We start from the raw sequence: 20,904 nt of genomic DNA, 5'->3' as shown, positions 1-20,904 counted from the left end.
CATTTCTAGAATTTCTATTTAGCTCTCTTTCTAATTAGCTTATTCTTTTCACTTGTTCATTATGGTTTTTATTCTTGACTTATTTTAAATAAAATAACAAAAGTTATTTTAAACAAATTTATATTCTCATTTCAGAGTGTTCAGATTGTTCACTTCTTAGAGTTGCATTTCTCTGCGGGTTTTTTTTTTTTTTTGCATGTATTAACACCACTCAAAGATGGTTAGTTTCTTCATGTAGTCCATTAAAAAAATATTTTTGGTGACAGTCCTATGAACTCCAGATTTTTAAAGTAATTCTAGTAAGTACTTTTTCATTTGCTCCTACCAGAGTCTACCATAGTCATGAAACTATGTTTACCCATCTTTCTCAGTTTGGGGTTTCTACCCCACACACAGCATAGAGCTGAAGTCCTTATTTCTTTAGAGTAACATTTTTCCCCCTTCAACGTAAGGCCTTGGGTACATGACAAGCTTCCATGTCAATTCCCCCAACCAAGAGGCAGAGTTTTTCTTAGTTTCCTTTGCACAGAGATGCAGCTATTGAGGCGGGAGCTTCACAGAGGAGGTTCGTCTTGTCCCCCAGCACAGGGCGTGTTGATGCCATACTTTCTGTCCCCACGAGGTGCTGCAGCCACATTGCACAGTGTTTACACTGGCTGCAGAAGCCCCAGGACTGCCATGCTGCTGCCTTCCTGGTGTTCACCATTCTGGCTTTGATGTCTTTTCATCCCTGCCTCCTTTAAAGCTGTTATGCAGTTAATGACCTTTTTAAAATTTACTATCCAACGTGTTTGTAGCAAGAAGAGAGGAACCATGTCAATTCAGTTCACTATAGTACTCTCCTCTTTTTTCTAGCTACACATTTTCCCGAGGCGAATTTACTCAGTCATGTGGCTTTCGATATTAGCTATACCACGTGACTCCCAAACCTTTATCTCCAACTGTGACCCTTCCTTGAATTTCAGATATGTTTTCTGACAAAGAACTTATATACAGAATGAATTTTGTAAAAAACAACTACAAATCAAGAACAGAAAGGACAAACAACCCAACAGGCAAAAGGCTTGTACATAAGCATAACAAAAGAAAATATACAAATGGCCAATAAAAGTACGAAAAAATGCACGTCATTAGTCAGTAACAGGTCTAAGTCCCTTGTCACACTGCTCTGCCACTGGAACCCATAAGACTCACTCACTGGAGCTTAAAGCACTTGATTTCTCAAGTACTGAGCCTTTGCCAGGCCCCTATGTGTGAATCACAGTGCAGAGTTCAGAGATTCTGGAGCAAAGCTATGTCATCCCCTGTAGATAAGAATGACAGAGAGAAAATTCCCCGGTGGGTGGGACTTCAAGCAGTACACCTGGTTGTTTCTTTTGCCCAGAAAGAGAGTGTGGCAAATATGGAATCTACAGAAATTCACAGACTGGTGCTTGTGGCATGGCTGAATGACCAAGGACTTAGAAGGAACATGATTTGAAACTTAAGAAGAAAAATGTGACTAGATCTCCCTGAATGGGCACAGTATGTAGGGACAGTTGTGTCCCATGTGAACGCTCACCACAGGGCACTCATGCTGTAGATACCAGTCACCTTGCTTCTCCAGCTACCCATCTTCCTAGCAACACAGACCAAGGCTAAACTACCAATTGCATAGAATAACACTGAGCTCCCCAAATAGCACCATGATTCCCAGGAGGAAGTGGAGAGGATAGTCAGTTACCTGGTGGCAGGTTGATTAAATCGGACTACTTTCATCACAGAAGGGGCAGTGTTTTGATCTCACTGGAATACACAATTGCTGTAAACATAAATTTGCCTTCCCTGTCCATAAGGCTTATGCCAAAACCTCCACGGGCAGACTTATATATTTTTCACCATTGTGCTATTACACACAGCACTGCTTCTAAGAAAAGAACTGATTTTATAGCAAATGAAGCAGGGCCATGGGCTCATGCTTGAAGAATTCACTGGTCTTATTATATTCCTCAACACCCTGAAGCAGTGGAATCGCCTTTTGAGGATTCTGTTACGATTCCAGCTGGGTGATGACACCTTGCAGAGCTGGGGTAACATCTCCCAGAATGCAATACAGTCTCGGAATCAGTGACTGGTATATGGTACCATTCCCCCCAAACAAGAGTTGGAAATGAGAGAGTGGCTCCTCTCACTATTACCCTTACTGATCCACCAGTGATTTTTTTTCTTCCTACTCTCTGCAACTTTGGGTTCTACTAGCACAGAAGTTCAGTACCTGACAGAGGAATGCTTCCACCAGGTGTGACCGCGATGTTCTATTAAACGGCAAGTTCAGACTGCATCACAGCAGAGAAGCCATAGGCAAAGAAGGGGCTCATTGTACTGGCCAGGGGGACAGACCCCGACTGTCAAGAGGAAACTGGGTTGCTGTTACATAATGGCATAAGGAGGCGCATGTCTGAATGCAGGGTCCTCTGGGGCACCTCTTATTACTCCCATGTCCTGAGGGAAGTCCACGGAAAATTACAATAACCCAACACAGGCAAGACTTCTGATGGCCCAGACTCTTCAGAAATGAAGGTGTGAGTTACCTCAACAGGCAAGGCGTGACAATCAGCTCAAGTGTTTGCTGAGGGCAAAGAGAACACGGAATTAGCAGCAGAAGAAGGTAATTATAAGTGTCGTTTACGGCCATGGGACCAGTTGCAGAAACAAGGACGGTAATAGTTGTATTTCTGCCTTATGAGTATATTTTAACCAATGATTTATTTCTTTTTACCCCTCTTCCCCATTTCCCTATCACCCAATATTAAAGTGTTAACATTAGCTAATCTTTTATGCTAATGTTGAAGTTATAAGGTATAAAAAGGAGGGTCTGACTGCGAAGAGAAATGAACCGCATCCAAAGATAAATAAAGGGGATTCATGTCTTCTTTTGAGGAGACCGTTAATATGTTTATGGTATACCTAATATGTTTTGGTAGTTGAATCACATTAGGCAAAAGCATACTTTTTCTATTTTTATCTTTATTTGGAAGTTATGCATGGTTAACAGAAGTGTGGCCACATACCATACTTACACGGGGTGGCCAAGGTGACATGAGATGATGGCCAAAGGCCGCGGCGGCTTCTAGTATGTTAACTCAGCTAAGCTGGAACTGCATTTCCCAGAATTCCCTTCCCTCTATGGCCCTGGGTGAGTATTGGCCAAAGAGAAATTTGCACCAAATTTGGAAGGCAGAACTGAATCAGTGGCTTTTTATGTGCTCTGAAGGTCAGACACACTTGCAGCTCACACCTGACATAGAAGATAGGTTGGCACATCTTGTGGGCACGGAGTAGCAGCCAGGCTCTGCAGATCCTTCAGCTGTCACCGGGTCACCTGCTCCAGCTGCTCTGAATCCTGGTCCAGGTGCTTGTGCAGCTCTGTGATGAAGGACGTCAGCCTACCCTGCAGGTCAGCCATCGTAGAGGTGGGAAAGCAGTGAGAGATAGACACGAGGTCCATTCTGTCCTCATAGGTTCCAATATCTTGTTCTCCCTCTCTTCCCATTCATCTTTCCTTCCGGCCTGATGGCCCCAGAGGATTTCAGCCTCTCCATACCAGACTCCAAAGCAGCAACCACATACAGAGTACATGACCAGTTCCCACAACTGTGTAACTTTCATCCTATAGGAAAAGCCTTCATGTATATGGCTCATAGGATCCTGCTTCCACGATTGAACTCTGATGGAACAATACAGCAAAATTGCAATATTCTTACTCTTAAAAGGTAGTAGAACATGGGACCGTATTTCTAATTTAAGTCACTATTATATAAACTTGACTGTGGTGAAGTTAATTCCTCTGAATATAAAAAGAAAAACCTATCAAGCATTATTTTTAGTAAAATGACGAGAACTGTATTTCCTTAAAAGAGAAGAACAAAGGCAGAATTAGAAGAGCTTTTCATAACTCCACCAAAACCTTGCTCATCAAGCCATTATCTGTCATTTCTAAGGGGCAAAAATATAAGCATTATGATTCCCAACAGTCAACAGAAAACCATTATATTCTGCTATACACAATGACATTATCAAAACTATCTTCAACTTGTAAATGCCTGACTTAAGACTAGGTTTATATTTGGGAAAGATCAATGCAGTCTCGAGAGAGATTCTATTAGCATGTTTAATGCAGTAATCAAGTCCAAGTATATCTGTACTCAGTCTGAAGAATGAATGTACTGACATAAAGAAAATGGTGAGCCTGGGGAAAAGGGAAGCCCGAAGAACGTGAGTTTAGTTGAGTGCTTTCATCATTGTGGACAGGACCAAGACCATATCCTGCTGAGCAACTGTGAATTTCCTCATCACCTTCGTTTTGACTCTTTGTGTCTTTGGTCCCATTACTGGACACCTACTATTGCCAAGTATGTAATACACACCTAATAACTTGAAACTGACAACCCCACTAACCAGGTTATTTTATAGCTCAAGAACGATGCCTAATGGCATACACCTTGCAAATGACCAAAGCTGGGGAAAAACCAACCCCAGGGATGTCACAAACTATGATGTTTGTGTTCTTTAGTACACAACGCTACAGGAATGTCCACTGCCACGAGAACACCGATGCCACCTGTAGATAACTCAGCTTCTCACTTGGCTTTCTTACACTCAGTGGGCACATTCCAGCAAACCAGAAAGTTCACTCCACATTGTAAATTTAATACAATTTTTGGTATTAAAATTTAATACAATTAAGAAGTTGTGGGTTTTTTTGGTATGACAAGGAACATAAACCCATGACTTAGAATACAGACACCTTTAAAAATTAAATGTATAATCCAGTAACCCTGAGGTAAGCACTTAAAACTTCGGCATATTTACTTCATCTGTCGAAATGGAGCAACGACAGTAATAACAGCAGCTGCGAATACTCATACAGCTCTCGCCAGGCACCAGGTACTATTCCAAGGGCACTGTCGGTGTTCCATCACTTAAACCTCACGACAACCCTAGCCTGTCAGGTGGGCACGACTGTTATTCCATTTTGCGGACATAGAACCTGAGGCATAAAGAAATGGCATGGCTTTCCAGGGTCACAGAGCTAACCGCCGGCAGAGCTGGCATTTGAATGCACACAGTAGTCCTTCAGAGCACATGCCTTAACCATGAAGTTACACTGCCTCTGTGACTGAACTGGCGTGTACAAAGGGCAGTCACCCCTCTTCAGGAGACAGACAGAGTGGGGGAACTTCTATTTTATTTTTAGAGGCACTCTTCCCTAAAATATTCTCCTGTACACCCCTCCACCCCCCGCCAAAATCCTGTGGGAGGTCTTTCACTTCTGCTTGCCAGAAGTCATCAACTGAGTCCCCAGGGGATAAAAGAAAACTTTGGTCTAAATTATATCTAAAAATATGGTATTCAATTCTTTTAGAAACCTCCTAGTTCTTTCACTCCCACAAGTACAAAAACACGCCAGAAATTACGATGTTTGTTCCTTAAATCATTAAATTTGATTCAATTTAACACTCTTGTAGTCAAAGTTCTACTCTAAGCCCTTCAGTTCGGGTATGTTGACATATCTATAAACATAACAAAATCTAGTAATTATTCCCTAATAAAAGCTAATAATTGTCTCAACATAATGTCAAAGCGCTTGCTAAATACATTTTTTGGAGTGCAGTAAAATTTTAAGTGCTGACTTTAACTTATGAACATGAATATGAGGGAGTCGAGGAAAATCTCTCTTAAAAAGCAAATTGTGTGTCTACATAGCAACCCCTCAGATTTTTACAGTACTATAAAATTTTCCAGTAAATGAATGAATCTTAACTGTATATATTTACTAAACATTCATCAAGCAGCTACTATGCACACAGCACTTTCTAAAGTACTTTGGGGGGGGCGGATTTATTTTGCTGACATATTCTTGCTGTTTTTAATAAAAAACAGCAGGCAATTCTGAAAATTTCTGAAAGCTAGTCATGCCAGGTACCACTGCTTGACTGATACGGGAAGGAGTAATGGCATTCTTGCCCTCAAGGAGTTTGCAGCATTCAATGTGGGACAGCTTTAAGAAACCTGCAGTACAGTTTGAAATTACTGTCACAAAATGCATACCTGGTAGAATCAGCAGTGTGACAAATACTCAATTCCAGTAGAAAGGAGAGTAGAATCACCTCTTTGACTTACCCTTCCCTCCCCTTGGTTTTTCTCCCCTCCTGGAGAGGGAGGTAGAAGAAAAGGGTGAAAGTAATCAACCAAGCTCCTACCACTCTTCTCTATTCAAAGGCTTTGTTCATTAGCATGTCTTTTAGGTACTAGCAGGCAAGGATTTACTGGAAAGTCTATTCCCCGGTTTTAAACAAGTGGCCACTGGTGCATAATTTATTTCCCTCTAGTTTTTGATATTTAAACAGTAAAGAGAAAGAATCTAGACTGGCCAGAAGAATCAGTGACATGGTTTAGCAGTGCTATTCAGTCAATAAATAATTTCTATAGAGCAAAGTATGCAAGACAGTTTATAGACAGGTATGAGACATATCAGTAAGAGCCAAAAGGAAAAAGGGTTTAATGACTTACCCAAGTAATTTAATAATACACAGCTAGTGACAACAAACTAGCTAGTGACTCCACAGCTAAATAACCTTTCCCCGAGGTCAACTGTACTCACCACTGATACAAATCACAAAGACAGGTTGTCATACCATTTGCTAAATCCTTGTCATTAAAGTCTGGAGAGGCTCTAATGTTTTTATGGTTACCATGGTCTTCTCTAACTTTCTCCCAATACATACTATACCACGTGTATGGGATCTCATCAAAAAATGTGGCTCTTTTCTTAACTGGTATTAAAGAAATAATTATTCTGACACATTAAAATGGTAAGGAAGACTTTATTCTAAACGGACTTTATTCTAAAGGAAGACTACTGCAAAAGGGGTATTACGATAGGGCAGAGAGATCAAGTTCTGAATACAGCAATGACAGCTGGAGATTTATAGCCAAAGTGCAGAGTAAGGGGGTCAGTGGATGGAAGACATGGGAGGGGGTGGTTCTTGCTAAACTAGGGCAACGGGATTCTTGCTGAAGGCAGGTCAAGAACTAAGAGAGCAAAGGAATGGGCTGAGGAACTTGATTAGGTATCCAGGGTGGTCAGGTATCAAGGGTGAGGCATCCTAGCTAAACTGCCTAGCAGAATTCCTTGCTAAGACTGGGCTGTGCAGGCCCCTGCAAGGGTAAGACAGACAGAAGACCAACGTGAAAGCCTGGTTGAGGAAGAAGGCTCAGAGGAGCCTAAATGAAGTTTGGTCAAGGTGTCTTGGTCACTAGCATTGCCACCTCCCTTCTACCAAACCCTTCTCCCAAGATGTCAAATAAAGTTTTTATAAATACTGTATTAAAGGCTCTTTCATGGACCATGAGAAAGCAGGCCACTCGATTTTAAAACTGGGGTGTTTCCAAAACACACAGGCATCCAGAGAACCCAAATCTAATCATGATTGACGCTCTACTTAAATGGTGACCACTGCTTCCAGGACCAATTCTTGCTAAGGCATGCTAGGCCCTGCCTAGTCTCCAGCCCTGGTCTTCTCACTAAATGTTGCCCTCTCCCTCCACCCCCACCCCACCCCCGCGCCCCTCCTCTGAACTTGATACTCAGGGCCTGTGCTTCCTGCTCCTTCAGCCCAGTATTCTCCTCTTCCCGCCAACTCAATTTTCCACACACTTGGCAAGGAGAGCTTATCTTTCAGGCCTTACTCAGTTCAAAGGCTATGAACCTGTCTTGAGCACTCCCTCCCGCCTCCCCCTTCCTTCTTTATTCTGTGTTCTGATCACTCAGACGACAAGGCACTGTAACTTTCTACTGCACTCATTTGTCTCTCTGTCTATCTCCGTCTTCAGGCGTTGAGTCTCTCCAGAGCAGGGAACAGGTTTCATTTGCCTTTGTATCCCTATCATCTCCCATTGAGAAGAAACAAATAGAAAAGGAAATAAAAGCAAACCCTCTTTAGAAATTGTGAAAGCAGCACTGTTGATCCCAAAAAGAAAGGCAGTCATGCTTTAAAATAAACCTGTTACTATATCCTTTACAGGGAGTTCATTAAAACTTGGGATACTTCTCAGCTTTTGATTTGTTTACAACCTAACTACACTGCTAGTGATCAAAACGGTATGAAATAATACTTTGCTGCCACCCACCACTCCCAATATGGTTAACCAGATAAAGCTGGGAGAATGCGGGGAAGAACGTGAAATTTCTTATCACCCCTTCCTCAATAACAGTCCCACAAACAGCACACACAGCTACCTGATTCTCTCCAAGCCAGACAATTCACTGTTATTTTCTACTGCTCTCATCACCTACTGAAAGGATTGGCTCATCGTCTTTCCCACCTCACTTTCTATAATAAACATCAACCACAATTCTTCTTTCATTTTAATCAAAAGATGAGATTCAGTACAACGTAATCATCATCATCACGTAATTCACTGTTTTTCAATCCTAGCCAGTGCGTATCAGCGTCAGAATCACCTAGGGTTTATGAAAATAGAGACTCCTGAACCCCACACTAGAGAAACTGAGGAAAACACAGAGTGGGAGAGAGCAGGGGTAAGGGAATGTGAATTTGAAATGATCTCCCCAGCTGATTATGAACTCACTATACTTGAGAATAAATCACCTTCATTTATGAAGTTGTTGAGTGCCCCCAAATACCTAGAATATATAGCAGTAACGTTGGAAGTAACCCCTGACCCCAAAGTACTTTCAATTGACTTAGGAAGATAAAGTTTACACACATTGGAATTACAGCACAGTGCTAAACTCTATGGAGTAGAATAGTCTTCAAACTTTATATCAAGTGCCCCGACCTTTAACAATTTTTAAGTATGGACCACTTTAGAAATGCTGACGTAAAAATTACACATATATTGATTTACTAACAGATTACATACATCAAAAAATACAAAAAAAGATGAAAAGATTTGGAAATATTAAATTTTAATGACACAAAATTTTCAGTGAGTTATAAAACACTACTAATATTATGCAATATAAGTGTGTTTCTTGATTTTTTCAAATCATGTCACCAGGTTTAACAGAGATTTGAAGGACTGATGGTAAGTCCAGTTTATATTGGTACTTGATTTCAATGACTATCATAGCTAAAGATAGTACCTCCCACAAATAAAAGTGGTGTATTATTGGTTTCATTTCTTTAATTATGATGCTCCTATTTCCATCTATCCACCAATTATGTGGAAATTTTTTATAAAAGCAACGCTAATAGTTACCCTTCCTGATGACAATTAGCTGTTCTTGAAAACTAATCATTTTAATACTTACAACAAATGACTTCTAAAATGTACTAAGGTGTTTTTTTTTACCTAGAAGTTTTATAAACAGGTTAGAATATTATCCACCTAAAACTCCCTCATTGTGCCAGGATCCTTAAAGGAAACTAAAGTGTCCCAGGTCAGAAGGGACTCCCAGGAGGGACAAACAAACCTTCTCTAGAAGTCATCCTCGATTTTGACTCCCAAGTTTCACACAGATAAAAATCAGGCAAATAAGAATTTATCAGCAAAGACCAGCAAACACAAAAAGAAACAATGAACAAGAATCACTAGATACAAACAATAAAGCTAGATCCCCAGGGATTTCAGATAATGGATTTTCCGAGCACAGAATGTAAAGAACTATATATTAAATGTTTAAGAAAATGAGGATGAAATCACAAAAATAAGCGAGGAACAAGAGACTATAAAAAAGGCCAGACTGATTTGAGAGAAAATCTTAGAACTTTTAGAAATGAAAAACAAGAAAATTAAAAATTCAAAAGATGGATAAAGACAAGAGTGGCGCATACAATCCCAACACTCTGGCCTTTCTGGGACTGGCCAAGGACTGGTTTCTATACAACTCTACTCAGGGTGCTGGTGGGAATCAGCAAATGCTAGATGCCTGGGGGCTGCTGAGAACAAAAAGCTGCTCAGTGCGCTGCTGCTTCAGAGGAACTATAGTACAGCAGACACCAGAGGGAGCAAGAGATTCAGAGCTCCCAAGAAAAAGAAACCAGAGATCCCTCTAGTCAGGAATCTATGCACACAAGTTGAGAAGACACATCTACAGAAAAGATTTGAGAGTCCTGAGTATCTCCAGCTGGACTGAATGGTGAAGATCTTCCACATATCAAGTCAGTCTGAAAAGACTGGGATAGGTAGCCAATTTTTTAAATGCATGGATACTAATACAAACTTACAAGTAGCATAAAGAAACAGCAAAATGGCCCAATCACAGAAAAAAATAAATCTCCATGAGCCAACCCTAACGAAACAAAGGTATGTGTTAGGGTTTCCGGGCGGGAATTCCTGCCCGTTCTCAGGAATTTTTTTCACTTTCCCATTCCCGAATCCTGAAATATAAACTGTTTTCTGTTCTCCACAATGAATCGTTTCCACAAAGTGACAGCCGATACTACTAACCACTTGGGATCAAGGAGCCTAGTTTCCCGATTTCCCAACCAACTTTTCTGAGGATGTGGGAACGGAAAAGCGAAAAAAAATTCCTAAGAACAGGAGGGAATTCCTGCCTGGAAACCCTACCGATAAATGGGAAAAATGTCTAAGAGATACATTGTGAGTAGTAAGCTTATTTCCCATTGTGGGTATTACTGGGTTCAAGGAGCCGATTTTCCCGATTTCCCGACCAAATTTTCTCAGGATTTGGTAACAGGAAAGAGAAAAAAATTCAAGAGAACAAGCGGGAATTCCCACCCGGAAGCCCTAGTATGTGTATTACCTGACAAAGAATTCAAAATAACTGACATAAAGGTGCTCAATGAGTTCATGCAAATGATGCAAGAAAATGATGCAAGTCAACAAAGAGATAGAAAATATATATTAAAAAAACAGAAATTTTGGAGCTAAAGAATGCAATAACTGAACTGAAAAACACATTAAAGGGGTTCAACCACAGACTTGATCAAGAAGAATCAGTGAATTTGAAGACAGGTTGTTTGAAATGATTTAGTCAGAAGAGCAAAAAGAAAAAAATAATGTAAAAGAGTGAAGAAAGCCTAAGGGACTTATGGGATACCATAAAATGAACGAATACGCACATTATGGGAGTCCTAGAAGGAGAAGAGAGAAAGGACAGAAAGCTTATTTAAAGAAAAAATGGCTGAAAGTTCTCAAATATCGGCAAGGAAATGAACATCCAGATTCAAGAAATCCAAGAGAACTTAATTAGGATGACTGCAAAGATGTCTATGAGTATTTGTCAAAAATCAAAGACAGGATTTTGAAAGCAGCAAAAAAGTGCAACTTGTTAACACAGACAAAGGAAACTCCATAAGCCTAACAGCAGATTTCTCAGCAGAAAACTTGGAGATCAGGAAAGAATGCGATAGATAATACATTCAAACTGCCGAAAGAAAGAAAAAACTGCCAACCAAGACGCTATATCCAGCAAAACAGTCCTTCAGAAATGAAGGAGAGATACAAAAACTTTCACAGATAAACAAAAGTTGAGGGAGTTCATCACCACCAGAACTGCTTTATAAGAAATGCTATATGAAGTCATTCAAGTTGAAACAAAAAGATGCTAACCAACAGGAAACCCATGGAAATATAAAGTTTGCTGGTAAAGGGGAATATATAAACAAATACAGAATATTGTAATACTGTAATGATAGTGCATTTTAATTCTAGTTTAGATGTTAAAAGACATAAGCATTTAAAAAATAACAAAAATATGTTCATGGTTACACATACAAAAAGATTCAATTTGTGGCATCAATAATATAAAATGCAGGGGAGGGAGTAGTAAAAGTGTAGAATTTTGGTATGAGACTGAAGTAGTTATGAGTTTAAAATAGACTGTTATAACTATAAGGTGTTTTAGGTAAGCCGCATGGTAATGACAAAGAAAACCTACAGAAGATACACAAAAGAAAATGAGAAAGGAATCATAGTATGCAACTACAAAAAATCAACAAAATACATAGAAAGAGAGCAAGAGATGTTAAGAGGGACAAAAAAACTACAAAACAGACAGAAAACAATTAAAATAGCAAAGGTTAAATCCTTCCTTATCATAAGTACTTTAAATATAAATGGATTAAATTCCCCAATCAAAAGACATAGAGTAGCTGAACAGATTTAAAAAAAAAAAAAATCCAACTGTATGCTGCCTAAGGACACATATATGCTGAAAGTAAAAGGATGTAAAAAGATATGCCTTCAAATGGTAACCACAACAGCACAGGTGGTCATATTTACAGCAGACAAAATAGACTTTAAGTAAAAAACTTAAAGTCAAAAGAGACAAGAAAGGACATTATATAATGATTAAAGGGTCAATTCACAAAAAGATACAGCAATTATAAATATTTATAGACCCAACATCAGAGCACATAAATATCTGAAGCAAATATTTTCAGAGCTGAAGGAAGAAATAGACAGTAACTCAATAACCAATTTCACCACCCGACTTTCAGTAATGGATAGAATACCCAGACAGAAAATCAAGAAGGAAACAGGACTTGAACAATACTGTAGACTAAATGGACTTAAGAGAAATACACAGACTATTTAACTTAACAGCAGCAGAAAACACACTCTGCTCAAACACAGATGGCACATTCTCTATTATAGATCACATTATGTCACAAAACAAAGTAATAAATTTAATTATACTGAAATCATACAAAGTTTCTTATCCAAACTGATAATATGAAACTAGAAATGAATAACAGGAAGAAAATTGGAAAATTCACAAACATGTGGAAATTAAATAACGCATTCTTAAACAACCAATAGGTCAAGGAAGAAATCAAAGGGGAGATTAGAAATTTCTTAAGACAAATGAAAACACAATTATGTAAAAATTTATGGGATGTAGCAAAAGCAGTAGTAAGAGGGAAGTTTATAGCAATAAATTCCTATAAATTTTTAAAAAAGAGATCTCAAATAACCTAATTCTGCACCTCAAGGAACTAGAAAACGAAGAAAAACCGAAGTCCAAAGCTAGCAGTAGGAAGAAAGTTATAACAAAGATTATAGTAAAAATAAATCAGATAGAGAACAGAAAAATAATAGAAAAGCCAACAGAGTTGGTTTTATGAAAAGATCAACAAAAGACAAATACTTAGACAAACTGAAAAAGAAAAGAGAAGACTTTAAAAAAATCAGAAATGAGAGAAGAGATATCACAACCAATGCCACATAAATAAAAAGACTCATAAGAGACTACTATGAACAATTATATGCCAACAAATTGGATAATCTACAAGAAATGGAGAAATTCCTACAAACATACAATCTGCTAAGACTGAACCATGAAGAAGTAGAAAATATGAACAGATCTATAACTAGTAAGGAGATTAAATCAGCAATTTTAAAACTTTCAGCAAAGAAATGCTCAGTACCAGATGGCTTTACTGGTGAATTCCACCAAACATTTAAAGACCATCCTTCTTAAACTAATCCCAAAATTGAAGAGTACACTTCCTAACTCATTGTATGATGCCAGCATTACTCTAATACCAAAGCCAGGAAAAAAAGACATTACAAGAAAACTATAGGCCAATAATCCTAATGGATATAGATGTAAAATCCTAAACAAAATATTAGCAAACCAAATTTAAAAGCATATTAAAGGATCATACACCAAGACCAAGTGGTATTCATCCCTGGGATACAAAGACGGTTCAACATACAATAATCACTGTGACACACCACATTAAAAGAGCAAGGATAAAAATCACATGATCGTCTCTACTAATGCAGAAAAGGCATTAGACAAAAAAATCAAACACACTTTCGTGATAAAAATTCTCAACTCTCTAAGCATAGAATTATGTGAACACAATAAAGGCCATATATGAAAAGCCCACAGCTAACATCATATTCAATAGTGAGAAACTGAATGTCCACTCTTGCTACTTACATTCAACATAGTACTCTAAGTCCTAGCCAGAGCAATTAGACAAGAAAAATAAGTAAAAGACATCCAAATTGGAGAGGAAGAAATAAAAGTATCTCTGTTCTCAGATGACATGATCTCATATAAAGAAAGCACTACAGATTACACACACACACACACACACACACACACACACACAAACTGTTAGAACTATAAATGAATTCAGGTAAGTTGCAGGATACAAAATCAACAAACAAAAATAATTTGTGTTTCTGCACTATAACAATAAATAAAGCAAATAGGAAACTAAGAAAACAATCTCATTTACAATAGTCTCAAAATCAATCAAATACTTAGGAATAAGCTTAAGCAAAGAGGGGAAAGGCTTGTACACAGAAAACTACAAAATGTTGCTAAGAGAAACTAACAAAGATACAAATTAATGAAAAGACATCCTGTGTTCATAGATTGGAAGACTTATTGATAAAATGGCCATACTACCAAAAGAGACATACAGGTTCAAAATAATCCCTATAAAAACACCAACAGCATTTTTTTTTTACAGAAACAGAAAAACTAATCCCAGAATTAATATAGAACCACTAGGACCCTAAATTGTTTAAACAATCTTGAGAAAGAACCAAAAAGCTGGAGTCCTCACAATTTCTGACTTCAAAACACATAACAAAGCTAAAGTAATCAAAACAGTATGATACTGACATAAGACCAGACACAGACCAACAGAATAGAATCCAGAGCCCTGAAATAAACCTATGCATGCACATATGGTCAAACGATCTTTGACAAGAGTGCCAAGAATATACAAGGGGAAATGACAGTCTTTTCAACAAATGGTGCTGGAAAACCTAGCTATCCAGAAACTGGACCTCTCTCTTACACACAACAATCAACTCAAAATGGATTAAAAACTTAAATGTAACACCAGAAACTATCCAACTCCTAGAAGAAAACATAGGGAAAAAATTTTATTATGTTGTCCTTGGAAATGATTTTATGGACACCAAAACCAAAGGCAGCCAAGGCAAAAAAAAGGTGAGACTACATCAAACTAAAAAGCTTCTGCACATGCTAATACAGAATAATATCGAATGTCCACTGTAATTGAAAATTAATTAATTTTTTTAAAAGCTTCTGTACAGCAAAGGAAATAATTAATAGGGTGAAAAGGCAACCTGTGTATGAAGAAAATATTTGCAAACCATATACCTGAAAATTTAATATGTAAAATATTAATTCCTACAATTCAATAGCAGACAACAAAACCTGATTTTTATAAAAGGACAAAGGACTTGAATAGGTGCTTCTCTAAAGAAGTTGTATAAATGGCCAATAGACATATGAACCGGTGCTCAACATCACTAATATCAGGGAAATGCAAAACCACAATGAGATATCATTTCACACCTCTTAGGATGGCCATTATCAAAAAACAATACAAAACAAAACAGACAACAACAAATGTTGGTGAGGATGTGGAGAAATTGGATCACTGGTGCAGTGTTAGTGGGAAGGTAAGCTGGTACGGCCATATGGTAAACAGTATGGAGTTCCTCAAAAAGTTAAAAATAGACCCAGCCATCCCACTTCTAGGTATTTACTCAAAAAAACAGAAATCAAGATTTCAAAGAGGTATTTGCACTGCATGTTCACTGCAGCATTATTCACAATAGCCAAAAAGGGAAAACAACTCCAATGTCCATCAGCAGGTGAATGGGTAAAGAAAATCTGCTATACACACATTCAATGGCATATTTCTTCTACCATAAAAAATAAGGAATTCTGCTATATGCTACATGAATGCATCTTGAGGACATTATGCTAAGTGAAATTAGCCAGCCATAGAATGACTAATACTGCGCGATTCCTCTAAAACAAAGTACTAAAGTCATCAAACTTATAGAAGCAGGAAGTTAGAACTGTGGTTGTCAGGGGCTGGGGAGAAAGAAAAATGGAACTTGTAGTTCAATGGGCATAAAGCTTCAGTCACACAAGACGACAAAGTTCTAGAGATCTGATGTAAACATGGTTCCGACCATTAACAGTACTATACTGGACGCTTAGAAATCTGTTAAGCGCACAGATCTCATGTTATATGCTTTTTTACCACAATAAAAAACAAATTCAACAGAGGGGTCAACAGTGATTTAAATGCAGCCAAAGAGATTTAGCTAACTGAAACAGATCTAAACATATTATATGCAGTAACAGTACTGTGGATTTTACTATAGATTGTAAGGCAGAGAAACAATAAAACAGGGACAGAAATGAATAAGAGTTTAATTAATACATAGGGAGGAGAGGATAAGAAATTTTAGCATATCTAATTGGAGCACCAGAAACACTAGAGATAAGAGAGGTAAGGCAATATTCAAAGACATAATAGTTGCCACATTTCCAAAATTAATGAAAGATATAAATCCACAGAGTTTAGATGTAAACAAATCATACAGCTCATAAAACAGGAGGCAACGAACTCATGGGAAAAAATGTATGACAAGTTAAGACATACGGAGGAGTGAAGGTCTAACGTGATCTAATCAGAATCCCAAAACGAAACTCTAAAGAGACCAACAGCCAGGCATCAATGTGTTTTGATGACAAATGAAAAATTCAAACAAGGAAAATTACAGCACTGATCTCTTGTATATTATTCCTAGTCACTGTGCTGAGCACTGGCAAATACAGAACAAAGAAGCCAAATAAATCAGCAATTAGAATGCAGCGTGACAGGTACTGTGACGTGAGAATGCACAGGGCACTGAACAAACCCAAGGGTAGTGGTGAGTAACCATGATTCCCAGAGGACAAACTACTGATGGTCACCTCAGTGACATCCATTATTTGTTACAATCTCCACGGTGAGTTTCAAGTCTACGAAAAAGATCACCAGCAAGAGTTTTGTTAGTATTAGAAGTTTCAAAATAACTTTAACCGAGGTCCATTTTAAAACATCCCCGAAAGGAATCAAATCGATTTTTTTCATACTCATCAAAATTTCATCACAGAAAGCCAGTCTGGACATTTTGGATCCATAAAAATTAGCATCATCGGCGTTTTTCCAAAACATGAAGAAAAAAAAAAAAACTTTTTCGTTGCTTCATTTAAAAGCACATGAGAATAAGGGCAATATATGTGATCTATATCCACACTGGAATTATCCAACTATAATCTAACAGAAGGAAGCCCTATTTCAAATATCCATTCTTTTTCTGGACTTATTCTTCACAACCTAAAATCAAAACCTTTTTGCATACATTTAATTATATTATTTGCAACATGGCTTTTCTACTTCACTATGAAGTGTTTATTGCTTTTAAAGTGAATCATTGGTTGTTCTGTTGTATTTAGCTATTTGAGGCCTATTCATAATGCACACACAATAATGCATATCGAAGAAAATACTTCTGAAAAAGTACACACGGTATGTTCTCAAAGAAATCAATTCTTTCTCACTCTACTATGTACAGTAGTGGTATATCAGAGACCAGCGCTGTAACACCCCTGTTTTGAATTTTTAAATTTATCCTCAACATTTATTAGTGACATGGAGAAGGGCACATATTATGATACAAAATCCAAATACGTTCTTGTATGACTAAACTAATTTGCATATAAACTATAAATGATGTCAATAAAATACCAAGATGGTTTTTTAAATTACCACATTTAATTCACAGTCATACGAATGTAACTTTTCACAACCATTTTTTTAACTGGAAACGAACGACTGCAAACAAATGTACATTTTGACTGCAATACTGGCATTCATCTATTAGCTAACAAGCAGGTATGTTACTTTATTTCATTAATGAGAGGTAAGTAAGAATAGATAATGACATTTACTACCAACCAGAGAATAAAGAGACAGACCAATTGGTGATTTAAATAGCCATCACTGACGGTCCCTTCGCTCAATACCTATAGTACTTATAAACCAACTTAGCCCTATTTACCTACTGTTTTCTACTGTACACTGTTTGTTTGGGATTATACGTATTTATTTACCTTTTCTGTAAGCTCCTTGAGGGGAGAGGCCTTGTCTTAAAAACTACTTCTGTATCCCATCCAGCTCAAAACCCAAGATAAATGTATACTTTTATTGATAAATTAACAGCTGTAGTATAATAAATATTTTCCACAACAATTAGGAAAAAATCAGGATGTGAGTAAAGTTAATTATAGGTATAGTTACATACAACATAAGGACAACAAGGGACAAGATCATAAAAGTCTTGTTCAGAAATCAGAAGGTACAACAAAATTTATCACATGATTATTGCTCAGCTTAAATATGCTTTTTTGTCTTACATATGATGCTGCATTTTACACTATTCCTTGCTGCATATTTCTATAATGCTATCTCATGTCTGAATAAAGTACCTAATTCATATAAGCATGGAAAGAGCTATACATACTATTCAAAATGCAAAAGAAAATAAAAGCAATGTATTTTTCCACCCTTCCAAGGTTAATTAACCCACACAGTGTTTTGCTGATAAAAACAAAGGTCTTACTTTTCATTCACACTGAAATGACACACTGAATGACAGGAGTCCTTTTAGAGTTCCTGTAGGAAAAATTCTGCACCAACTTAGCTTTAAAATCAACTTTAATCAGAATGTTCATCTTTTTCCCTGACCTTCTTCAATCTCTCAATCAAAGTTATGTATCAATTATGTTAAGACAACAGTTACGATGCAAATTAAGTGATAACGTATGATATCAGCAGACTTATACTATCTTTAGCATTTCAGTAATGGTACCACACTAGAGAGGACAAAAGCACACCCTGACATATCTTCCTAGGTCTTCTAACAATAGCCTCTTCCTAGAATTTCTTCTCCCTTTATATAATTATATTAAGTCACTGCGCTCCACTACTCCAAGATCAAATAATCTGTTCACACTTCCCTACAAGGTGAGTTTGCGTGTCTTCTCCCTGGTACCTTTTGTCTAAGAACGCCAAAGGACTTCATTATTTTATTTTACCAACCCTGTGACGGCACTGGTACAGCAAGGACTGGAGAGTCCAGGAGTTAACTAGATAACTAGGAAGACAGCAACCAAAACTTGTCATCCCCGCAAACTCCTTAAAAGAAGTCTGAAAATCAGCCAAAACCCTATTTACAGGTCATGAGAGTTTTTGTTGTTGTTTTTAAAAAACCTTTTCCACAAAAGAAAACACACACACACACACACACACACACACACACTTGTACTTTTCAGAAGGTGGAAATACACAGACTTGTACTTTGCAGAAGGTGGAAACACCACTGACCTTGTTCCCTTGGTTTTCAAGAGTTTCAACACCAGGGACGTCTGCATCTAGATAAAAACTCTTGAGGGCAGGTTGATCAAAAACACAGAAAATCGTTCCTTCAAAGACATGCACCTTTGTGACACTCCAAGGAGGAGGAGAGCTACAGTAAAACCTGCCCTGATTTATTATCCCTGACTTGAGGAAGAGACGACAAGCCCTTGGCTTCCTTCGGCTCTTACACATTTTGCTGTAAGCCCAGGGCCCCAGAAGAAGCTGTTGGTGAGCTGCTTGCACTCCTGACTACTGAAGAGTGTCACAGCACTGCCAACTCCTATGCACAAACACACACAGCCATCTCTACTACCATTCTCGTCCCTTCCAGCCTGACCTTCCCTCTCGGTGCCCACGACCCCAAGTGTGGACCCCGCGCTACAAAAAGCAAAGTCATGGGGCAATGCGGAGGGGAGGGCAGGGGGTGTGCAAAGGACTGAACGAGACGGGAAAGCAAAGAAACAGTCGGCGGGCTCGTCCGTGACCCGGGAGCGGGCGTTCGGGTGGGGATGCGGAACGCCGAGGAGCCGGGATGCCCGCCGTGCCCTCGCCCGCCGCTCCGCCCTCCATCACCCCGTCCTCTCCGGGGGGACCCCTCGGCGCGGAGGGCGCCGCGCACCGCCCGCCACCCTCCCCCTGGAGGGGACAGAAGCGGGACGGGGTGGGACGGGGACCGGGCTGAGCGGCGGGCGAAGGGCAGGCGGGCTGCAGCGGAGCCCCCGCCGCGCGCGGGTGTCCCACCGGGGACCGGGGCGGCGCGGCCGCGGGGGTCGGAGGAGGGTCGGCTCCGGTTACTCACATTCTCCGCGTCCCGCTCGTTCACCGTCGGCAATGGCGTCCGGGCCGACATCTTGTGCGGGCGGCGGGGTCGGGCCGGGGGCTCGCCGGCCGGGCGGCGGTGCGGGCTCCGGGGATCGCAGGAACCGGGTGGCGGCGGCCGGGCCGAGCGCTCCCCCAGGCCGCGAGGAGGTGCAACAAGCGGCCGCGGCGCGGCGCGGGGAAGAGGCCGCGGAGGAAGGGGAGGGGGACGGCTGCCCGCGGCGGCGCCGGGGACGCGGGCGGCGGCGGGGGAGGGCTCCGGGCGAGGGCGGTTGCCGGCGCGGGCCGGGCGGCGCCGCGGGGTGGAGGAGCCGGGGGCGGCGTCCGGGCCCCGCCAGGCTCCCGGGGCCGCGGCTGCAGGGGAGCTCGCGCCTCCAATCACGGCCGGACAGCGCCCCCCGCCCCGCCTCAGGTGCGCGGCGCTCGCGGGCCCAGCCGCAGCCGCAGCCACGCGCGCGGGGCCCAGCGGCGGCGCCCGCTCCCCGGCGCCCCGTCCCGGCTCGGCCCGCGCGCCCGCCCCCGCCGCTCAGCCGGGAGGAGCGGCGGGCGCGCCACGCAGCGCCCCGAGGCACTTGGCGGCGGCCGGCGGGTGGGCGGGCGCCGCCCGCGGGGCCTCTCCATTCATTCCCTCATTAGGGATGCGGGGCCGCCGCCGCCTCCCGCCCGCCCGCGCTCGCGCTCCGGCCCCTGTTTATTTCTGGCCGGCGCCCCACCCGCGGAGGACGGTCGTCTGAGAGCCTCGGGTGCTTTCTCTTTTTCTCGGTGGTTGGGTTTTGCCGGCTGGAGGTGGGAGGGCGCGGATGCCACGGAGCGGCCCTTGTATTATCGCTGTCGTTAGGGAAGCACCGGGTGC

At 40.5% G+C, this 20,904-nt stretch overlaps 1 protein-coding gene across 5 annotated transcripts in view; it reads right to left on the bottom strand.

The window, feature by feature from the left end:
* MARK1 (microtubule affinity regulating kinase 1) overlaps nucleotides 1-20,464 on the bottom strand; it is a 91,640-nt gene extending 71,176 nt beyond the window's left edge. For 2 of the 5 annotated variants that reach the window (XM_081039217.1, XM_081039216.1), the window contains exon 1: nucleotides 20,032-20,224. In XM_081039217.1, coding sequence (XP_080895343.1) covers nucleotides 20,032-20,082 — 51 coding nt within the window. In that variant the 5' untranslated portion in view covers nucleotides 20,083-20,224. Of the gene's footprint in view, nucleotides 1-19,199; nucleotides 19,813-20,031 lie in introns of those variants that run through there. The other 3 variants (XM_081039214.1, XM_081039215.1, XM_081039218.1) reach the window with 2 other exon arrangements.
* Nucleotides 20,465-20,904: the final 440 nt, after the last annotated feature.

The sequence above is a fragment of the Rhinolophus hipposideros genome (genome assembly GCF_964194185.1).
Source record: "Rhinolophus hipposideros genome assembly, chromosome: 26".
Classification (NCBI taxonomy): Eukaryota; Metazoa; Chordata; class Mammalia; order Chiroptera; family Rhinolophidae; genus Rhinolophus; species Rhinolophus hipposideros.
The sequence above is the reverse complement of the archived record's forward strand: the minus strand, read 5'-3'. Positions and strand labels throughout refer to the sequence as shown.